Genomic DNA, 21,140 nt, shown 5'->3' on the forward strand with positions numbered 1-21,140 from the left:
TGTGTTTCAAATACACATCCATAAACACCTCCCTCAGCAAAAGAGAAGAACCACTGTAGGAGTCTCACTGCAGCAGCAAACAGTGCTGGCCAATGTGGAACCTCAACCCCAGGCTCACGGCACCCCTCTGCACGACTGCACTCTCCCATATTCCTTATCCAGAAGATATGTACTGCACAAACTCCATCCTAGTTCTATCAACAACCACTGGCTGGGCGCAGTGGCTCATGCCTGCAACCCTAGCATTTTGGGAGGCTGAGGCAGGAGAATCACTTGAACCCAGGAGGCGGAGGTTGTGGAGTGCCAAGATTGCACCATTGCAGTCCAGCCTGGGTGACAAGAGCAAAATGCCACCTTAAAAAAAAAAAAAAAAAAAGCCACCACCAAGGGAGAGAAAAGAAATCTAATCCTTACAGACTTTATAGACTTTCAAGAGACACTAGTTTATCTGCTCTTCCCTATATACGTATAGAATGAATCTCACTGTTTAAAAGAACTAAACAGACAAAAACTGCCCTCAATGCAATGAAGCAAAAAATCATTCTTGCCAGGTACAGTGGCTCATGCCTGTAATTCCAACACTTTGGGACGCCAAGGCAGGAGGATCACTTGGGCCCAGGAGTTCAAGACCAGTCTGGACAACACAGTGAGACTCCATCTTTTTTTTAAGGCAGGGCTTCACTCTTGTTGCCCAGGCTGGAGTGCAATGGCATGATATCAGTTCAGTGCAATCTCTGACTCCCAGGCTCAAGCGATTCTTCTACCTCAGCCTCCTGAGTAGCTAGGACTGCAGGCAGATGCCAATAAAACCAGCTAATTTTTGTATTTTTAGTAGAGACGGGGTTTTGCCATGTTGCCCAGGCTGGTCTCAAACTCCTCAGCTCAAGTGATCCACCTGCCTCAGCCCCACAAAGTTCCGTGATTGCAGGCATGAACCACCAAACCCAGCTGAGACTCTGACTTTACAAAAAAAATTAAAAATTAGCCAAGGGTGGTGGTGCATGCCTGTAGTCCCAGCTACTTGGGAGGCTGAGCCAGGAAGATCACTTGAGTCCAGAAAGTCAAGGCTGCAGTGAGCCATATTGCACCACTGCACTTCAGCCTGGACAACAGAGTGAGACCCCATCTCCAAAAATAGTAATAATAAAGTCATTCTTTTCCATAAACAAAGAACTAGTCTGAAGGTAGAGGAAACTAAACAGTAATAGATCTCTTAGTTTCTTCTTGTTTTTTTTTCAGAGTACATGTGCAGAATGTGCAGCTTTGTTACATAGGTATACATGTGGCATGTTGGTTTGCTGCATCCATCAACTCGTCATTTACATTAGGTATTTCTGCTAATGCTATCCCTCCCCCAGACCCCCACCTGCTCTTAGTTTCTTCCTTAAAAAGAGAAAAAAGAAAAAGGAGGAAAGGGGGGATTAATACTTTCATGAGTTTTTCAGCAATAACTCACGTAATCCCATGGAATTGAAATGAACCCTCATGAGTCACTGTCACAGATCTTTACCCAGTGTCTCCAACCAGCAGCACAGGTTCACCAAATTCCAATGCCCTTCCCACCAGCATCGCGAGTCTCCGCATGCCCTCAGTCCACACGATGTGGCCGAAGTTAGACTCCAATGTGGATATCTCAGTAGATAATTTACCTATCCAAGAAAAGATAACTATTTAGATTCTAATGAGTACAACTCAAATCATACTCCTCTAGGGATTTTGGCCTACTCACCCAGCAATTTTACAACATTTTCTTTGGAGAAAAGAGATTGAGGACACAATTTTTTCTTGAAATGTTTCTCAAGGACTTCTTGAATCACATCAACTTCCTCCTGCTTCCTGACTCGACCTGCCAGAAGCATGTAACCTGGGAGAAGGAGGAGGAAGAAGAGGAAAGGAATCGTCAAGTGTCTACTGGAAACACCAAGGGACATTGAGAATATGGAACAAGAGCAACTCTCATATGCTGCTGGTGAGGTAGAAATCTGAAGAACTACATGGGAAAACTAGGGGAGCCTATTACAACTAACCATATACCTGCCCTATGCCTCAGCGATAGGACTTCTAGTATCCCCAAACACAAATGAACATGTGTGTGTCAAAAAACATACACACGATGTTCAGAGACGCTTTATTCATAACTAAAAAATTAAAATGATCCAGATGTCTATAACCAAGAGAATGGATAAACAAACTGTGGCATCTTCATACAGTGGATTACCATATAAAAAGAAAAAGGGGCCGGGCGCGGTGGCTCAAGCCTGTAATCCCAGCACTTTGGGAGGCTGAGACGGGCGGATCACGAGGTCAGGAGATCGAGACCATCCTGGCTAACACGGTGAAACCCCGTTTCTACTAAAAAATACAAAAAACTAGCCGGGCGAGGTGGCGGTGCCTGTAGTCCCAGCTACTCGGGAGGCTGAGGCAGGAGAATGGCGGGAACCCGGGAGGCAGAGCTTGCAGTGTGCTGAGATCCGGCCACTGCACTCCAGCCTGGGCGACAGAGCGAGACTCCGTCTCAAAAAAAAAAAAAAGAAAAAAGAATGAAGTCCTGATACACATAACAGCATGACTGAATCTCACATCAGGTTTAGTGAAACACCCAGAACCCAAAGAGTACATACTGCAGGATGTCAGCTAGGTGAAACTCAAGGACAGACAAAATTCTTTTCAATCAGATTAGTAGTGATAATCAGACAGGAGTCAGTTAGTAGTGACAGCAGTCAGGGTAGTGGTTACCTCCACTGGCAAGAGACCTACTGAGTTATTAGAAATATTCTAAATCTTGGTCTAGGTGATGCTTTACATGGGAAAATGCTTTACTGTATGTTACATCTCAATAAAAATGTTTTGCTGGGCACGGTGGCTAACTCTTGTAATCTCAGCACTTTGGGAGGCCGAGGTGGGCAGATCACAAGGTCAGGAGTTTAAGACCACCCTGGCCAACATGGTGAAACCCCACCTCTATTAAAAATACAAAATTAGCCAGGCATGGTGGCGCATGCCTATAATCCCAGCTACTCAGGAGGCTGAGGCAGGAGAACTGCTTGAACTAGGACCCAGAACCAGGAGGTGGAGGTTATAGTGAGCTGAGATCACGCCACTGCACTCCAGCCGGGGCTACAGAGGGAGACACTGTCTCAAAAAAAAAGTTTTTAAAAAAGTATTCCTCTATGTAAATATTCTTTACAAGTAGAGAAAAACTACTAGTTTTACATACCCTTCTTACTTATTAACTAGCCCATTAATCAATCATCAGCACTTTTCAAATCAGAAGATTCCAAAACACTTTGTATCCTATCACGAACAGTAACACATTTTCCCATGCATTAAAGGAAAACAACAAAATCTGAGCCTCGGGTTATATAAATTCTTTCTCTCAGAATGCCAACGTTTTCTGACAAATCAGCTTTCTGTAAGGTTAGTAAGGCTAGTCTGTAAGGTACTAGCCAGACCACCTGTGGTGACACTGCAGAAAAACGGCCCACAAAGCTACCATCAACCATCTGCCTAAACTCCCAAAGAGGCTATGCCCATATCCTGACTCCCCCATGTGGCTACCTGAAGCAAAGAGTAAGAAAACCTTAGCAACCAGTCCTTATTAGCATGGAGGCCTGCAAGAATAAGACCACTTACAAAAGCTGTTAGAACTGGAGGGAAACAGGCTCTCTGGAATACCTAGTCAAATGTATGTATCAATCACAATGTGAGGCAAGATTTGTTTTAATAAAAAGTTTGACATTTAACATAACTATATATTGAGAGCATCTGACTGAAAACATACCATCATTGGCTAAATGCTGTAGCCAGTCATACTCCTTCTCAGTCGGCTCAGCCAGTCTGTATCTTTCAGCCCATCTGAACAGATCACGAAGGGTGATGAAGCCTTGCTTTCCAGCAAACACTGAAGAACTTCTGCGATAGGACTGTTGAAGTATCAAAACAAATGAAAAGTGGCATTAGCTGCAATGCTTGGTAAGTTTGTAGTACAATGTATATAAAATTTGTAACAAATTTATGCTCTCATTAAAATGATTTCATTTCACTAAATGAGATTAATTTTTAATGCAAATAACTTGTAATATTCTGAAGAAAAATGTTCAAATTCATTTTAAATTAGTAATATAAAATGGAATTCCACATTTCTTATGCCACATAGAAAAAAGATGATTAATAGTAATGCAAATGGGCCAGGAGCGGTGGCTCATACCTATAATCCCAGCACTTTGGGAGGCCAAGCCGGGCAGATCATGAGGTCAGGAGATCAAGACCATCCTGGCCAATATGGTGAAATCCCCTCTCTACTAAAAATACAAAAAATTAACCAAGCGTGGTGGTACACGCCTGTAGTCCCAGCTACTCAGGAGGCTGAGGCAGGGGAATCGCTTAAACCCGAGAGGCAGAGGTTGCCGTGAGCCGAGATCACACCACTGCACTCTAGTCTGGCGACAAAGCAAGGCTCCATCTCAAAAAACAACCAAACAAAAAGTAATGCAAATGGTGGCAAAGATGCAGGAAGATTAGTGAAACAATGTGGAACCATAATGATAGGAGTCTTCATTATGCTTAGCTTTCTAAAGAAGTTTGACAATGTATACTTTCTGGTAAAGAATACTTTTGGCTGGGCACAGAGGCTCATGCCTATAATCCCAGCACTTTGAGAGGCCGAGGCGGGCAGATCACGAGGTCAGGAGATCGAGACCATCCTGGCTAACACGGTGAAACCCTGTCTCTACTAAAAATACAAAAAATTAGCCGGGCGTGGTGGTGGGCACCTGTAGTCCCAGCAACGTGGGAGGCTGAGGCAGGAGAATGGCGTGAACCCGGGAGGCGGAGCTTGCAGTGAGCTGAGATCGCACCACTGCACTCCAGCCTGGGTGACAGAGTGAGACTCCGTCTCAAAAAAAATAATAATAATTTAACCCCATAAGATAAATGGAATTTGTAAAGATCAGTTGTAGCTTTGCAGTTGACTAGGGCGAGCCATAAAGAATTGATCTCTTTAATTATGTCCATTCAAGGACTATATCCCTTTAAAAACCAAAACTGCAGTTTTCCCTAAGCCAAATTCCATTCTAAACAAAATGCTTCAATATTATGAACAAATACAAAATTATCATATGTAAATATCAGAAAAATTTTATGTAAATATCAGAAAAAGTTGATTGATAAAAGAAAACTAAAAATATATATTAGTGGGAAGCATTTCAAAGACCTCTACTTGAAGGCCAAGAACTGTGGTTCACACCTGTAATCCCAAAACTTTGGAAGACCAAGGTGGGTGGATCCCTTGAGCCCAGGAGTTCGAGACCAGCCTGGGCAACATGGCGAAACCTTGTCTCTACAAAAAAAAAAAAAAAATGTAGCCTGGCATGGCAATGTACATCTGTGGTCCCAGCTACTAAGGAGTGAGTAGTCAGAGATGGGAGGATCACCTGAGCCCAGGAGGTCGAGGCTGCAACGAGCTATGATTGTGTCACTACACTCCAGCCAGGACAGTCGTGTCTTACAAAAAAAAAAGTCTCTACTTGGAAAAATACATCAACAGACAGATTCTTTTTTCTAACAAAAGAAGCCATGAAATTTTGGTCACCAACTATAATCAACACATTCCATTTGAAACTAAGTACCTGAAGATCCAACATGACTTTAACCAACTTGCTGCAGTAAGAGGGTGGCAAACTACACCGCTTGTGCAAGATTGTTTCCAGCTCAGAGCTAGGTAACTCATCAAAGTGCAATTCCACAAACCGATTCCTGAAGGCTCTAGAAAGGACCTGGACAAAGCACAGAAAGAATACGGTAAAAGGTGCCTTTTAATTTCCAATATGGAGGCTCTGACATTCACCATAAAATATTAAAGGAGAGGTAAAAACATTTCATTCTTACTACGAAAAATCTACAATCTGATGTGGTAACAAATTAAAGGAAGGAGATAAATGCTACACACCTTTCTGCCTCCATAAAGTCCTGGGGGATTTTGGGTGGCAAAAAGCATAAACCGAGGGTGTGCTTTAACAACTTCCTGTGTTTCTGTTACGAGCAATTCACGGTTATCATCCAACAGCCTATTCAGTGCCTCTAACACATCAGTAGGGGCCAAATTTAATTCATCTAAAATAATCCAATAGCCTTTTCTCATAGCATCAATAAGAACACCTAGGAAGAAACAAACAGTGTATGTCCAAAGTTTTAAAATGTGTTATGTACAAATCAACAAATCTTAGATTATCATTAAATTTCTTTTTTTGTTTGAGATGGAGTCTCGCTCTGCTGCCCAGGCTGGAGTGCAGTGGCCAGATCTCAGCTCACTGCAAGCTCCGCCTCCCGGGTTCACGCCATTCTCCTGCCTCAGCCGCCCAAGTAGCTGGGACTACAGGCGCCCGCCACCTCGCTCGGCTAGTTTTTTTGTATTTTTTTAGTAGAGACAGGGTTTCACCGTATTAGCCAGGATGGTCTCAATCTCCTGACCTCGTGATCCGCCCGCCTCAGCCTCCCAAAGTGCTGGGATTACAGGCTTGAGCCACCGCGCCCGGCCTATCATTAAATTTCAAAGCAAATTACTTTCTGTAGCTAGTCTTGCCTCAAAACAAATTATGACACTGCAGATCAAGGAGGAACAATTTTCAATAAAATAGTCCCTTTTTTCCCCACAGAAAAGAATCCAAGGCTGAAAATACCTCATGTTTCTTGTATAATCTTTCCCCTGCAGTCTAATTTCATTTAAGTCACCACATTCTGTTGTCTATTCCCAACCTCCTTTGGCTAACACTAACCCCATTATCTGAATCCCTAGAAAATAAAGCAGCAGTTCAATTCCCCTCTTGAAAATTTGGCCCGCCGGGCGCGGTGGCTCAAGCCTGTAATCCCAGCACTTTGGGAGGCCGAAACGGGCGGATCACCAGGTCAGGAGATCGAGACCATCCTGGCTAACACGGTGAAACCCCGTCTCTACTAAAAAATACAAAAAGCTAGCCGGGCGAGGTGGCGGGCGCCTGTAGTCCCAGCTACTTGGGCGGCTGAGGCAGGAGAATGGCGTGAACCCGGGAGGCGGAGCTTGCAGTGAGCTGAGATCTGGCCACTGCACTCCAGCCCAGGCGACAGAGCGAGACTCCGTCTCCAAAAAAAAAAAAAAAAAAAGAAAATTTGGCCCTAGTCCTGTATACAGCCAGCAAGGTTAGTAGAACCTAAAGAAAGCCAGCAACTTATGCATCACCCCTTAACTATCTTAGCTCAGGCATCAAGAAAAGCTGGTTGTTACAGCAAAGGTTCATGTGCCTCTCAACTGGAAAGGGTGAAGAATATTACTTAAGGAAATGTATGTGAAAGAATAAACACCTATGTTCATGGAATGGAATCTTAACCCTACCTTCTTTAAAGACAAGCTTCCCCGAGGAGTCAGATGTGTAACAACCAATGTACTCCTGGATATCCGTGTGTTCGTGATTGTTAATACGCACACAGTGGTTGCCAGTAGCTGCAGCCAGCCACTGGATCAGGCTTGTTTTACCAACTGATGTCTCTCCCTGAATCAGCACTGGATAGGTTCTGTAAAAGATTAGCCAATTAAGCAACTTAAAACAACAAAAACTTACAAAGCTGAGAAACCAGAACTGAGTATTGGTTTGTTTTGTTTGACACAGGGTTTCACTCTATTACCCAGGCTGGAGTGTGGTGGCACAATCATAGCTCACTGCAGCCTCAACCTCCCAGGCTCAAGTGATCCTCCCACCTCAGCCTCTTGAGTAGCTGGGACTACAGACATGCACTACCAAGACCAGCTAAACCTTGTATTTTTTGCAGAGACAGAGTTTTGCCATGTTGCCCAGGCTGGTCTCAAAACCCTGGGCTCAAGTGATCCAACCACCTTGGCCTCCCACAGTGCTGGGATTACAGGCATGAGCCACTGCACTTGGCCAAGTACTGTTTTTTGTTTGTTTGTTTGTTTGTTTTTTAAAGAATGACAACATCATTTAACAGCATCATTAAAAGAGCATTTTTTTCTTTTTTTTTTCCTTTTTACATTTCTGGAAATTGCAAGAAGCAAAGAACATTTTTATTCCTATACTGAGAAGTTTCTTTGTAAAAATTATTCCTCAAAAAATACTAAAGAAAGCAATTTCAACTATGCTGGCAACATTTCTAAGAAACTGTAAGTAGAACTTTTACTCATTTACTGAATAGTTTGCGGTATTTATCAGTAAAATAACAAAAGACAACTTTAAAGATAGATAAAATCATCTGCATCCATAGTGCTCCCTCCAAAGCTGCACAACTAGAAACAATGTTTTCTACCAGGAAAAAGTTATAGTACTGACTTTTGTAAGTAACTGTTCAGTTGGCCAATGAATAAGAATAAAGCTCTTTGAAAGTTAAGGAAGTTAGACCAAAATGTGATCAATGCCTATGCCTGTATCAAGTTCAGGACAGCGAGAAAAAATCCCACACACCCTGCAGAAACAACTCGGACTATATCTCTCAGGTTCAGCTTCACAGAAGATGTCAGAATGTACGTCTCATCTATTGTAGGCTCCTTGTCTCCCACCACAATCCAGTAACCTTCAACCTGGATAAGCCGACCTCCTTTTGGCTCTGGAATAGGCTGAAAGACACAGAAGTTCAAGGAATAAACCAAAGTTGCGCATTCTTTCAGAGAAGAGCATAAAGCAGGAAAAGAGCTACTTGTTGAACAAGCTGTCTTGTTCTGCATACTTTCAACATTAAAACTCGGTGAAATACGAACATAAAATTATGAGGAATGACAACAAAATGGTGTTATATATTGGTTTTAAAAATGGAGTAGGTGGGTTTGGAAAAAAAACTGAATCAAAACAAATTCCCAGGAGGTTTATGTATCAGTTTTCTTCTCTCACATATCAAAATGCCCACTCCAAATACTTTTAACAAAAACATGAATTTCATATAAACCATGTTCCCCTAAAAAGGGCCAATGTTGTTGTAAGGAAGGAGGTTTTGCAGTATCACACTCTGGATTGCCTGGAATACATTAAAAATAAAACTGACTTTTCAGAGCAACTAGCCCATTAAGGATAATATTGTGGATAATGACATAACTTGCTGAGATATGGTTTAAGTTACTAGGTTCGATTATACAAAATCCCATTTTTATAAGTAAAAGAATCGCTAAATGGTGGTCAAATCTGTAACTATGGAAAAGTACTCTTCTAGAGCATTTGGTCCCCAGATTTCAAGCTACACGTCTAGGCCCTGCTTTTAAGGCCTCCTCAGTTGAGTTGAGAAGCAACAGGGGGAGGGGAGGAAGGATCTTTTTAAGTTTCTATCACACCCTGAGGCACACACACACAAAAAGACCAACTGGAAGAGACTGGTATTTGATTACAACAATGGTAAAAGCAAACCTGAGTTTTTTCTCAATGTTTTTACAATTTACCAAAACTATTTACGCATGTGTTACTTGTATGATTTTTTAAAAGGCTGAGTCCAAAGAAACCCCAAGTCCCAAGGGCTCTCTCTTCCTAATGAATAAGCAATCAACATGTAAACAATCCAGTTTACATGTTGATTGTGAGTCAGTTTCTCTCAGCCTCTTTCAGTCCCATGCTATTCTGTAATTTCCTGTCAAACCCAAAATGGCTATTGCTTATAATAGTGCCCACACTAATGCCCCCTCAAAAAAGGCCCAACCATCAATCAGAAGGTATAGATCATACCTAACTGTGTAGTTAAACTATGCAGATAGTGAAACTATGGTGTACCCATCCAGTGAAATGCTATGTGGCCCTTAGAAGGCATGTCACAATGAATTATGGTACAAAAACAAAAATATACCCAAGATTCAGTTAGTTTAAAAAGGAAAGTTACAGAATATTCTTATGGGCCGAGCACAGTGACTCACACCTATAATCCCAGCATTTTGAGAGGCCGAGGCAGACGGATCACGAGGTCAGGAGTTTGAGATCAGCCTGGCCAACAAGGTGAAACCCAGTCTCTACTAAAATTACAAATATGAGCTGGGCATAGTGGCACGTGCTTGTAATCCCATCTACTCGGGAGGCTGAGACAGGAGAATCACTTCAGGCAGGGAGGGGGAGAATGCCGTGAGCCGAGATTACACCACTGCACTCCAGCCTGGGCGACACAGCAAGACTCTATCTCCAAGAAAAAGAATATTCTTATGAGACAGTCCCACTTACATTAAATGCATATTACAATTTACCTCAATAAATCAACACATACATACCAAAATTCGGATATGTAAGAAAATAAAATACATACATTATACAATTTATCTGGAAACATTATCTACAGTATTTAAATATCCAAAGAGCACGCTTATTGGAAACTTGCACCATCTAAACGTACGTTTCTGTAATGTTTAAACTTTTTGCAACAGATTACCTTTATAATTAAAAAGTTATGTGAAAAAAAAACAACAAAAAACCAAACAGCTGAAAATTTGGTAATTCAGCCTCTCAAGTATAACAAGTCAAAAATAACAAAAGAACATACCTGCTTCAGCAGACTCTTGACATTGCCAGAGACGACGTGTTGACAGATGAGCTTCTGAACTATTGGGTGTGATGCCCTGTCAAGCTGTGTTAAGAAACCCAAACAAAAACCCTAGAAAGAAAACACAAATATGCATAATGCTAAGTAACCTTCTGCAATACAACCAAACTTATTTCCAGAACAAAATTTAACCTCTTGGGTGATGCTGCTTCCCAACTTTTAAATATAGTAAAGTGGTAGATAAAGGGAAGGGTAGGCCAGGCACGATGGTTCACGCCTGTAATCTCAGCACTTTGGGAGGCCAAGGCAGGAGGACAGCTTGAGCCCAGGAGTTTGAGACCAGAGTGGGAACACAGTGACACCCTATCTTTAAGTATAATTAAAAATAAAAATTTTAAAATATAAAGTTAAATATTTAATATAAAAAGACAGGGTAGATCTGGTATGAGGTATTCTGGGCTGATCTGACCAACTGGAAAGCACAGGCAATCTGGCATATGCATCCCTATTCCTTCCTTCCTATGAACCCATCCAGCAAGCTCATATCCTGTCAAAGAGACTTCAGAAAGACCTCATAGAGTGAGCGCTGAATGTTGCCACATGGATTGGAGGCTGCAAATCGCAGGGCCCGGCACAGAGTTCGAAGGCTGTAGTGAGGTCTGTGGCCAGTGCCATCCACCAATTTGGTCCCCGATTCTTTCCGCAAAGCTGTGTAGAAGCTACAAATAGAATAAAGGTCAGGCAATTTTATTGACTAATAAGTATCCATTATTATCAATTCTCTACAGAAAACCCAAAGGACATTTTTTAGATCAGAAATGGTCATGCTTGCACACAACTTCCTAGGGCATACATCAAAATATCTTAGTCTCTTTTAAATCTACTTTTCATGTACTCAGAGCTATCTTTCAAAATAAAAAAAAATGAACACCTATTTCCTTTGGGAAACTGGAAAGTACAATGTGCAATTCCTCTAGCAAAACGGTACTGATAAAGAGAGGTGAGAAGCTTCTGTGTTCCACAGTCTGTTCAAGCTTAAGAGGCAAACAAAGTTCCTGTGCAATCTAAAATGGGGATGAATAAAGATGGCAAACAATGCATGGTGTTTTGAAAGGCTACAAATATGGCTATAATCAGTACTGACAAAACATTAAAAAGCAGGAGGATACGATGACCACTACTATTGTCACTACCACACTTTAGAAATCCAAATGATGACAGGATGGGAAAAGTTTCAGACTGAAACATGAATATCTTGCACTTTGTGAAATTCATGATCAATTAGCACCACAAGATCAAATGTAACCAAGTGTGCATGCATCACAGATGAAATCCAAGTTCCTGCCCAAATGGGCTTTGTCTTACCTCTTTGCTATCTAAAAAAATATTTTTTCTTTTGTAGAAAGAATCTACGTTTTGGAACTGGGTTTTTAATATATGGAATATATACTACTTGTGCTATCAGTATTTTATAAGTACCTCATTTTATCTCTTTATCTACCTCTTTAGATAAAATGAGGCACTTATACAAGTTTACCTTTAGCATCTGGAATCTTAGCTATACATATTTACACTTTTGTCCAAATATTCTTGGCTAACAAAAAGTATTCCAATTTAGGGTGTGGTGTGGTAAACCATTCTGAAGCATTCTAAACACACGCCTCATTGACTAAAATATTTAATATAGGATTTCAAGACCAGGTGCTGTAGCTCATCCCTGTAATACCAGCACTTTGGGAGGCTAAGGCTGGCAGATCACTTGAGGCCAGGGGTTCAAGACCAGCCTGCACAACAAAGCAAAGCTCCTGTATCCAAAAAAAAAATAGAGCTCCAAGTCTTCATTTTCTTACATCCTATTCAGTTTTATATGTAATTTTTTTCACTTATCACAATCTAAAATTAAAGTACATGACTTCTCTAGAATTAAAGCTCAATGAGAAGAACCAGGATTTTGTCTGCCTTACTCATAGCTATATCCCTAGCACCAGGGCACTCAATAAGTATTTGTATTAAGGAAGAGAAAAAATACACAAATATATAGTAAAACATTAATATCACCCTATTTCAATCCTCTTACATGTTGTATTTCTTTCTGGAGAACACACAGTTAAGTTAGTGGCCCAGAATGACACAATTAGTTTCTCATAGAACCAATACTAGAATTGAGGTTATCTGACACAAAAGATTGCACATTGTCCATATGGCATACAAAAAACAGGAATAAGTCTCAAATTAAAGCACCAAGCCACACAACTACTCTATTATTTATTAGGCTAAGCTTCCATTAATTCCAAACCTGACACAATTATATTAACCCTTTTCTCCTTATATCCCACGTAGCTACTACAAATATCGCAAATAGAAAAGTAACCTTCTTCAAGACAGGTCAAAACCCAAGCCATGTACATCTCCAAGAATTCAAACTCTCAGCTATGAATATACAAGTAATCAGGAGAGCATTATCTGATAGTTTATATCTTCTCATAAGTAGTGATTCATAGCTTTCTATGTAATTTCCTCAGAAAAACCTGAAGGAGTTCATACCAGGTTCCAACTTTACCAGAGAATCTAAATAATAATCCTGCTATCAGTTTTCTCAAGTTAGAAGTAAAAAAGAATACGTATTTGTGTGTGTGCACGAGTAGCACATTTTCATGTTCAGAGAAAGAGTTTATAAAGACATACCAAAGGGAACCTACTTTATGATTCCTTGCACTGTATTCTTGTTTACACTCAATCCTTTCAGATAATCTACAATAAGAACCTGTAAGTCTTCTTTGCTTTCCAATTCTTCTACATAAAGTTCTGTGAACCTGTAAAACAATACATAATAAACATATTTTAGGAAGTTAATACAATTACGTTGACAACAGAAAAACATGAAACAGAAGAAGCTATGTCAGCTTATTTTAACTGCTTATAGTATAAAATGTCTTTCAACCTGAGATAGAAACTGATCATAATTAAAGGACAATGTAACCATTACCAAAAATATACCATTATTGCTTCTTCTATGCAATAAGTCTTCTATGTATAGTCCTTACAAGAAGAAAAAGACACAAAAATAAGAATTATCCTCATTTTTAGGTGTTTATCATAACCAAATCTGTTTAAAAACTAAGTGCAATAAAAAGCCCCTCAATATCAAAAACAAAATGGTTGAAGAGAAAACAACTACTTTAATGTAGTTTCTAAAGCTTCCCTAAGAAGCTTTTATTACTTTATAATGAAAAGACAGGATCTAATAAAGTTACTATTTTAAAACTCAAAATGAAGTAAACAGTTACCAATAATAAATCTGGTCATTTATTTTTTCCCAAATGTTACATACATAAAACACCAACAACTAAGTACTTTGTTCATGTCAGTGCTTATTGGTGAAAAATAAAAGAAACTTAAAAGGCCTTTTCAAATTATTAGCCTCATCCAAAGAGGACTGTGTTCCTAAAATGTACGTATACTGGTATATGTTTTCCTGTTATATTGTGTTATGAAATTTTTCTAATCGCCAAAAGATTATCTGAGGAAGGAAAGATTTTTATTTTCAACAATATCCACTGTCATACTAACACAAAGGGAAAAATTCTCCAGTGTTCTGAAGATTCCCATATGCCTACCACCTACAGAAAGTAGAGGAATATGACAAATAAGGTAATAAAGATTCCTCTATCAGAGGCAATTTCAAGCATTGCTCTAAAGTTTGGTTACATTAATATTACCAATCTATAAATAAAGAGAATCTTAAAAGGAAGTCTTGGTAATCCCAGCACTGTGGGAAGTCGAGACAGGCAAATCGCTTGAGCCCAGTTAGAAACCAGCCTAGGCAACATGGCGAAATCCCATCTCTGCTAAAAATACAAAAAATTGAGGCCGGGCGCAGTGGCTCACACCTGTAATCCCAGCACTTTGGGACCTGAGGTGGGCGGATCACAAGGTCAGGAGTTCGAGACCAGCCTGGCCAACAGAGTGAAACCCAGTGTCTACTAAAAAAAAAAAAAAAAGAGAGAGAAATTAGCCAGGCATGGTGGCGCATGCCTGTAGTCCCAGCTACTCGGGAGGCTGAAGCAGGAGAATCACTTGAACCCAGGAGGTGGAGGTTGTGGTGAGCCAAAATCATATCACTGCACTCCAGCCTGGGCAACACAGCAAGACTCTGTCTCAGAAAAAAAAGAAAAAAAAAAAAAATAGCTGGGGGTGGTGGCATGTGCCCATAATCCTGGCTATTCAGGAGTCTGAGGTGGGAGGTGGGAGGTGGGAGGACCGCTTGAACCGGGGACTTGCAGTGAGCCAAGATCACACCACTGCACTCCAACCTAGGCAACAGAGCAAGAACCTGTTGCAAAAAAAGAAAGTCTCCAAGAACCAACCCCTCACCTGTTTCTTATTCCTGGTGGGAGATTTCTTTTGCCTACATCAGTTGCTGGATTCATGCAGGCAAATAAACGGAAGTCAGGATGCCGAACCAGTGGCTCTGTTAAGAGAAAATTATAAATTTTCAACAAAGGTATGATTATCTAATTCCACAGAACCCCCCAGAGCCAGCCAGCCTGATGCTGGCTACTCACACCATCCTTGTCTTTTCTGAAACTCCCCTGAAATAACTTTCCAGACCTATGTATTCAATCTAATCTTATACTGCAGTCTTTTGTGGTATGTTTATTCACTGTTACTTATCTTTTACCAACCATTCACCTGTTATTTTATAAGTGTGTCTATTATCCACAACTCAAACACTTTGTCAAATTATACTATTCTTCTTTGTATTCCCCATACCACCCAACAACAGCTCAATGCACTTTGCAGAAAATTAATATCTAAAGAATGAACAAATTCCATTGGGAGGCCCACGTCATCCTTCTAACCAAAAAAAAAAAAAAAAAAAAATCTCACTCTAAAGTGGCCGTAGGGCTGGACACCAAGTCAAATCCCAAGGGACTCAAGTGCTACTACCTGTGTCTCCTCGATCCAGCAACACCAGGGATCCAGAGGATCCTTCAAGCAAACCACTCAGACATTCTAGTATTTCTGGAGCAGCCAAGTTAATCTCATCCAACAAGATCCACTCTCCTTTCTTTACAGCCTGAGCTAATGTACCCTAGAAAAAGATAAAATAAAATGTTAAGAATGTGTCAAATAAAGGCACATTTGCCAAGAATAGTTATGCAAGCAGGGTTAGAAATAGAGGCATAGGCCCATCAAGGTATAGGCCCATCAAGTAGGAAAGATTTCCTATACCTTAACTGCCCACTGGCTGACAGCAGATAGGTAGAGTTAAGGCCAAGTTAATTTTTTAAATGTCCAAAAGGGTCAAGGGAATATCTTTGAGCCTAACAGAGAGATGCAATAAACTAAATCCTCTCATTATGTGGATGGTCAGATAAATAGCTTACATTGTAGTCAGGTGTTCAAAGGCACCCAAGTGGCTATTAAAACTCAAAATAAATACAGGGTCAGGCTATACCAAGATTAGACAAATATCTAAATCCCAGAGTGTTCAGTGATTGTCATACACAGCCTTTCACACCTGCTGAAAATCAAAATGCATCATCCTTTGACTTTAGTACACTGGTGTTATCTCTTCAAATTCTATTTCCTAGAGTGATACAAACAAATCTAATAATCTACTCAGTTGACACATCAAAAACTATTTTACTATTAAGCTGCTTTATGCTTTTGTTTTCATGCTCATCCTAACAAAGAATCTACTACAAATTTAACTGAAAAACATAAAACAGAACAAATATATTAACTCCAGTATATTACTAAGTCATAAAACATAAGCCTTGTTTTGAGAACACAACAATTTAATTGGTTTTAGAAATAATACTATTAAAAATAATTCTGGGCTGGGCATGGTGGCTCAAATCTGTAACCCCAGCACTTTGGGAGGCTGAAGCGGGCGGGTCACTGGAGGTCAGGAGTTCAACACTAGCCTGACCAACATAGTGAAACCCCATCTCTGCTAAAAAATACAAAAATTAGCCAGGCGTGGTGGCACACACCCTTAATCCCAGCTACTCAGGAGGCTGAAGCAGGAGAAACGCTTGAACCTGGGAGGCGGAGGTTGCAGTGAGCCCAGACCATGCCATTGCACTCCAGCCTGGGTGACAAAAGCAAAACTCTGTCTCAGAAAAAAAAAAAAAAGAAAAAAAAAAGGAATAGTTCTGGGGCCAGGGTCAGTGGCTCATGCCTGTAATTCCAGCACTCTGGGAGGCTAAGGTGGGTGGATCACCTGAGGTCAGGAGTTCAAGACCAGCCTGGCCAACATGGCAAAACTCCATCTCTACTAAAAATACAAAAATTAGCTGGGCACGGTAGTGCACACCTGTAATCCCAGCTACTCTGGAGGCTGAGGCAGGAGAATTGCTTCAACACAGGAGGCAGAGGTTGCAGTGAGTCAAGACCGCGCCACTGCACTCCAGCCTGGGTGACAGAGTCAGACTCCGTCTCAAAAAAAAAAAGAATTCTGATGACCAAATTTTCCACACCCATAACGTATGGTTGAGTAGACCTTTTCTTTGTTACTAAAACAACATCAAGTAAGACTCCTGCTTCTTCTAGGGCTTGATCTAAGGACTGTCACAGAAATGAATTTTTTTTAATGCCCAAGTCACAAATATTTAACCAAGTTGATCCTTCCTACAGGGTTACAGGACAGCAAACAGTAGAGATGTCCATGCCTTGGGATTAAAATTGGGGCACTGAAGTGAACGGGTCCAAATCCCTCTCACAGCCACACACTCTTTCCCTGGAGACACACATGGCAAGAGAAAGAATCCAGAGTTCACTATCTGTCATCAATTGCATCTTTAAAAATAATAATAGATCCAGCAATCTCACTTCTGGGTATTCCCCCAAAAAATCTGAAAACAGTATGTCGAAGGGATGTCTGCAATCCCATGTTCATTGCACCACTATGCACAATAGTCAAGATACAGAATCAACCTATGTCTCCATCAACAGATGAATAAAAAAAATGTTGCATATCTACATATATGTAAACAATGGAATCCTATAGAAACTTATTCAGCTTGAAAAAAATAAATTTTGTCATTTGCTATGACATAAATAGAACCAGAGAATATTATGCTAAGTGAAACAAGCCAGGCACAGAAAGATAAGTATCGCATGTTCTCACTTATATGTGAAATCTAAAACAACAGAACTCAAAGCAGCAGCCAGCAGAATGGTAGTCAGCAGAGGCTGGAGAGTTAGGGAATATAGAGTAACGAAAGTATAAAGCCTTGGCCGGGCGCAGTGGCTCATGCCTGTAATCCCAACACTTTGGGAGGCTGAGACGGGCAGATTACGAGGTCAGATCGAGACCATCCTGGCTAACACAGTGAAACCCTGTCTCTACTAAAAATACAAAAACAAAAAATTAGCCGGGCATGGTGGCATGCACCTGTAGTCCCAGCTGCTCAGGAGGCTGAGGCAGGAGAATGGTGTGAATCCGGGAGGCGGAGCTTGCAGTGAGCTGAGATTGTGCCACTGCACTCCAGCCTGGGGGACAGAGTGAGACTCCATCTCAAAAATAAAAAAAAGAAAAAAGAAAGTACAAAGCCTTAAATTATACAGAAAAAATAAGCTTTCTTCCCTGTGAGATATATATTGCACAGCATGGTAACCATGCCATAAATAGTAAATAATAATGTATTGTACATTTCGAAATTACTAAGGCAGTACATTTCAAATGTTCTCACCACAGAAAATGGTATGTGAGGTGATGAATATATTAATGAGCTTTAGTTATTTCTTTTTTTTTTTCTTTTTCTTTTTTGAGATGGAGTCTCGCTCTGTCGCCCAGGCTGGAGTGCAGTGGCCGGATCTCAGCTCACTGCAAGCTCCGCCTCCCGGGTTCACGCTATTCTCCTGCCTCAGCCTCCAGAGCAGCTGGGACTACAGGCGCCCACCACCTCGCCCGGCTAGTTTTTTTGTATTTTTTAGTAGAGACGGGGTTTCACCGTGTTAGCCAGGATGGTCTCGATCTCCTGACCTCGTGATCTGCCCGTCTTGGCCTCCGAAAGTGCTGGGATTACAGGCTTGAGCCACCGCGCCCGGCCGAGCTTTAGTTATTTCACACTGTATTCATAAATCATAACACCATTTTGTATCTCATAAATATATACAATTATAATTTATCAATTTGTACTTTTAAATTTTTTATTTAAATAATGGTGCTCATTAAGACCTTATAATTGCCATAATTACCATGAAGGATATTTTTCAAAATCTTCCCCCAAAATTATTATTTCATTAAGACAATACAAAAGAGTAACCTGCCTGAAACTTTGTGTTTTGCATAAAATCACCATTCCCATAAGCTGAATAACAAAAACAGAAATACCTCTACAAATGCAAACAATAAGGTATTTTCAGTCATTTTCATCTGTTGTTGGGCATGGTTGAGTCTAAGACCAAATGCTTCCCATTTCTCTTTTATGAGTAACCCTAAAAAAGAAGAAAGACAAGAATTTAGTACACATTTTGAGTTGTAATATATACAACTTTTAAACATAAACAAATACAATTAACAAAACACACAAAAAGTAAGCATCTTACACAAAACACTAAGTCTAAAAACTTATATAATGCTAACTAAATGCCAGACATGACACTAACTAGCCCAGATATATGCATATACATGTATTAACTGCCTCATTTATCCCTCACAACAACCCTCTGGACTAGTTATTTTTATTCCTGCTTTACAGATAAGGAACCACACAGAAGTAACCTAAGCCAGCAAAAGCCTCTTGGCTATGGAATCTAGCTCCTCAGAAACAAGCTTTTTCTCAGGAAATGTGCCTTACTGACCACTAAATAGTACTTGCACATCAGCATTACCAGTCATCTGTTTTTGTGGAAATCACGTAAAGAATGGGGCACAATACTTCACAATTAGTCACTTCTGCCAAAGTCCTAGAAATCTCCAATTTGTATTGCTTTACTCGTCACCAAAACTCTTAATCTGTTAACTAAAGCCCAGCCCCATGCCCTCCCCCATGGCAGCCTGGGTCACATCCTTACCAGTTTCACTCTCTTTTCCATCCTTGTTAACAGCAGATTTGTGTACATGCTGCATTAGTCTCAGGAGATCATGCCACCGTTTCTGTCTGTAACAGGTCTGAATGTGCCCCAAGAACGTAAAGTTTTGTTTCTTGGAAAATGTCTGAGCAAAGAGTTCCTCAAATGCCTCCCGCAAGGGTAGCCAAATAAGCTTATGGTCCACCGGTTTATAACTGAAACAGACATAGGTAAATGTGACTCACAAACTTCTGAAGTTAACAAAAATTAGAAAGCATGGCTCAGAAAATAGGAGTAGGTCTCAGATTTCATTTAATTAAAGTTAGAAACACTAATGAAATATTTAAAATCTACATTACAGCTTTAAATTGTAATCTGTTTACCTCATCTCAAGCATTTGAAGGGCCTATAATGAAGGTAAAACCGATTATTAGATAAAAAGTGTTATGAAAAAAACTAGCCTAGCATGGCTGCTCACATTTATAACCCCAGCACTTTGGGACACTGAGGTGGTCAGATCACTTCAGCCCAGGAGTTCAAGCCCACTCTGGGCAACATGGCCAAATTCTGTCTCTACAAAAAAATACAAAAATTAGTCAGGCGCAGTAGCACACACCTGCAGTTCCAGCTACTTGGGAGGCTGAGGTGGGAGGCTTGAGCCCAGGAAGTGGAGGTTGCAGTGAGCCAAGAACACACCACTGCCACTCCAGCCTTGGCAACAGAGCCAGACCCTGTCTCAAAAAAATAAAAGTAAAAAAAAAACCTGAAAGTCCCACTTGAATAGTAAAATTCCCATCATTTATTTTACCAACATGTCTACATAAATATGTATAGGGCATAATAATAAACCATCCATATTTCATTAAGGTTGACCAAAATCCAAGGAAAAATAAATATCTGAAATTGATTTACACATGTAAATTAAACACAGCCCACACATTATCAGTTAGGAGAAGGAAGAGTAGGAGACAGCAACGATAATATTACTTTCAATGGGATAAAAATTAGGGTAGGGCACGCAAAACAAACAAACAAACAAACAAACCAAAAAAAAAAACCTTAGCTATTGCAATGGTTTGTGGTACTCCAAAGCTCAACTTGTACTTCTTAGTATTTTGATCTTCATTATCCCTTAGCATTAAATTCCTCTGGCTAAGGAGCTAGGAAATTAACTTAAATTTGAATATTTGGGGGAGGTAGGAGATAACTTTTTACAAGGTTGAAAAACATTGCTCTAGCTTAAACATATGATGTCTAAGAGGTACTACTCACTCCTAGAAAATCTTAAGTATACAATTTTGTGTAGCATACCATTACAATTAAAGAAGAATGAGATAAATTTTATTTCCATGAAAAATAAATTGAGAACTGAAAAAGTACCAAAATATGTTTCACAACAAACATAATAAGGGAATTCATGGATTACTGCTGACTCACTGGCCTAGTGAGGGAGAAACAATGAGATGAGTAAAACCCAATGGCCTGATACTGAGCATCTGAATCTGAGAGTCCAGTTCCAAAGAGAAAAAGTTGAAGAGGAACGTCAAACTCACTTTCACTTACTCACAGCACTAACACATTAGTATATGCATTTCTTTAATCCATTTATTTAACAAAAATGTATT

The 21,140-nt window shown here is 40.3% G+C and overlaps 1 protein-coding gene across 3 annotated transcripts in view; it reads right to left on the reverse strand.

Moving 5' to 3' along the window:
* The window catches only part of MDN1 (midasin AAA ATPase 1), a 190,715-nt gene that overhangs the window by 103,308 nt on the left and 66,267 nt on the right, over positions 1 to 21,140 (reverse strand). For all 3 annotated transcript variants that reach the window (XR_004442796.1, XM_033234617.1, XM_033234616.1), the window contains exons 16-29: positions 19,519 to 19,730; positions 18,836 to 18,939; positions 15,439 to 15,583; positions 14,863 to 14,959; positions 13,188 to 13,301; positions 11,060 to 11,207; positions 10,489 to 10,599; positions 8,448 to 8,599; positions 7,367 to 7,545; positions 5,948 to 6,156; positions 5,628 to 5,774; positions 3,782 to 3,923; positions 1,730 to 1,864; positions 1,511 to 1,649 (exon numbers count right to left, since the gene is read on the reverse strand). Coding sequence is in view for 2 of the 3 variants with exons in the window: in XM_033234617.1 (XP_033090508.1) it covers positions 1,511 to 1,649; positions 1,730 to 1,864; positions 3,782 to 3,923; positions 5,628 to 5,774; positions 5,948 to 6,156; positions 7,367 to 7,545; positions 8,448 to 8,599; positions 10,489 to 10,599; positions 11,060 to 11,207; positions 13,188 to 13,301; positions 14,863 to 14,959; positions 15,439 to 15,583; positions 18,836 to 18,939; positions 19,519 to 19,730 (2,034 nt within the window). In the remaining variant the exon portion in view is untranslated. The remainder of the gene's footprint in view (positions 1 to 1,510; positions 1,650 to 1,729; positions 1,865 to 3,781; positions 3,924 to 5,627; positions 5,775 to 5,947; positions 6,157 to 7,366; positions 7,546 to 8,447; positions 8,600 to 10,488; positions 10,600 to 11,059; positions 11,208 to 13,187; positions 13,302 to 14,862; positions 14,960 to 15,438; positions 15,584 to 18,835; positions 18,940 to 19,518; positions 19,731 to 21,140) is intronic.

This window comes from Trachypithecus francoisi, unplaced genomic scaffold (genome assembly GCF_009764315.1).
Source record: "Trachypithecus francoisi isolate TF-2019V2 unplaced genomic scaffold, Tfra_2.0 Lachesis_group15, whole genome shotgun sequence".
Classification (NCBI taxonomy): domain Eukaryota; kingdom Metazoa; phylum Chordata; class Mammalia; order Primates; family Cercopithecidae; genus Trachypithecus; species Trachypithecus francoisi.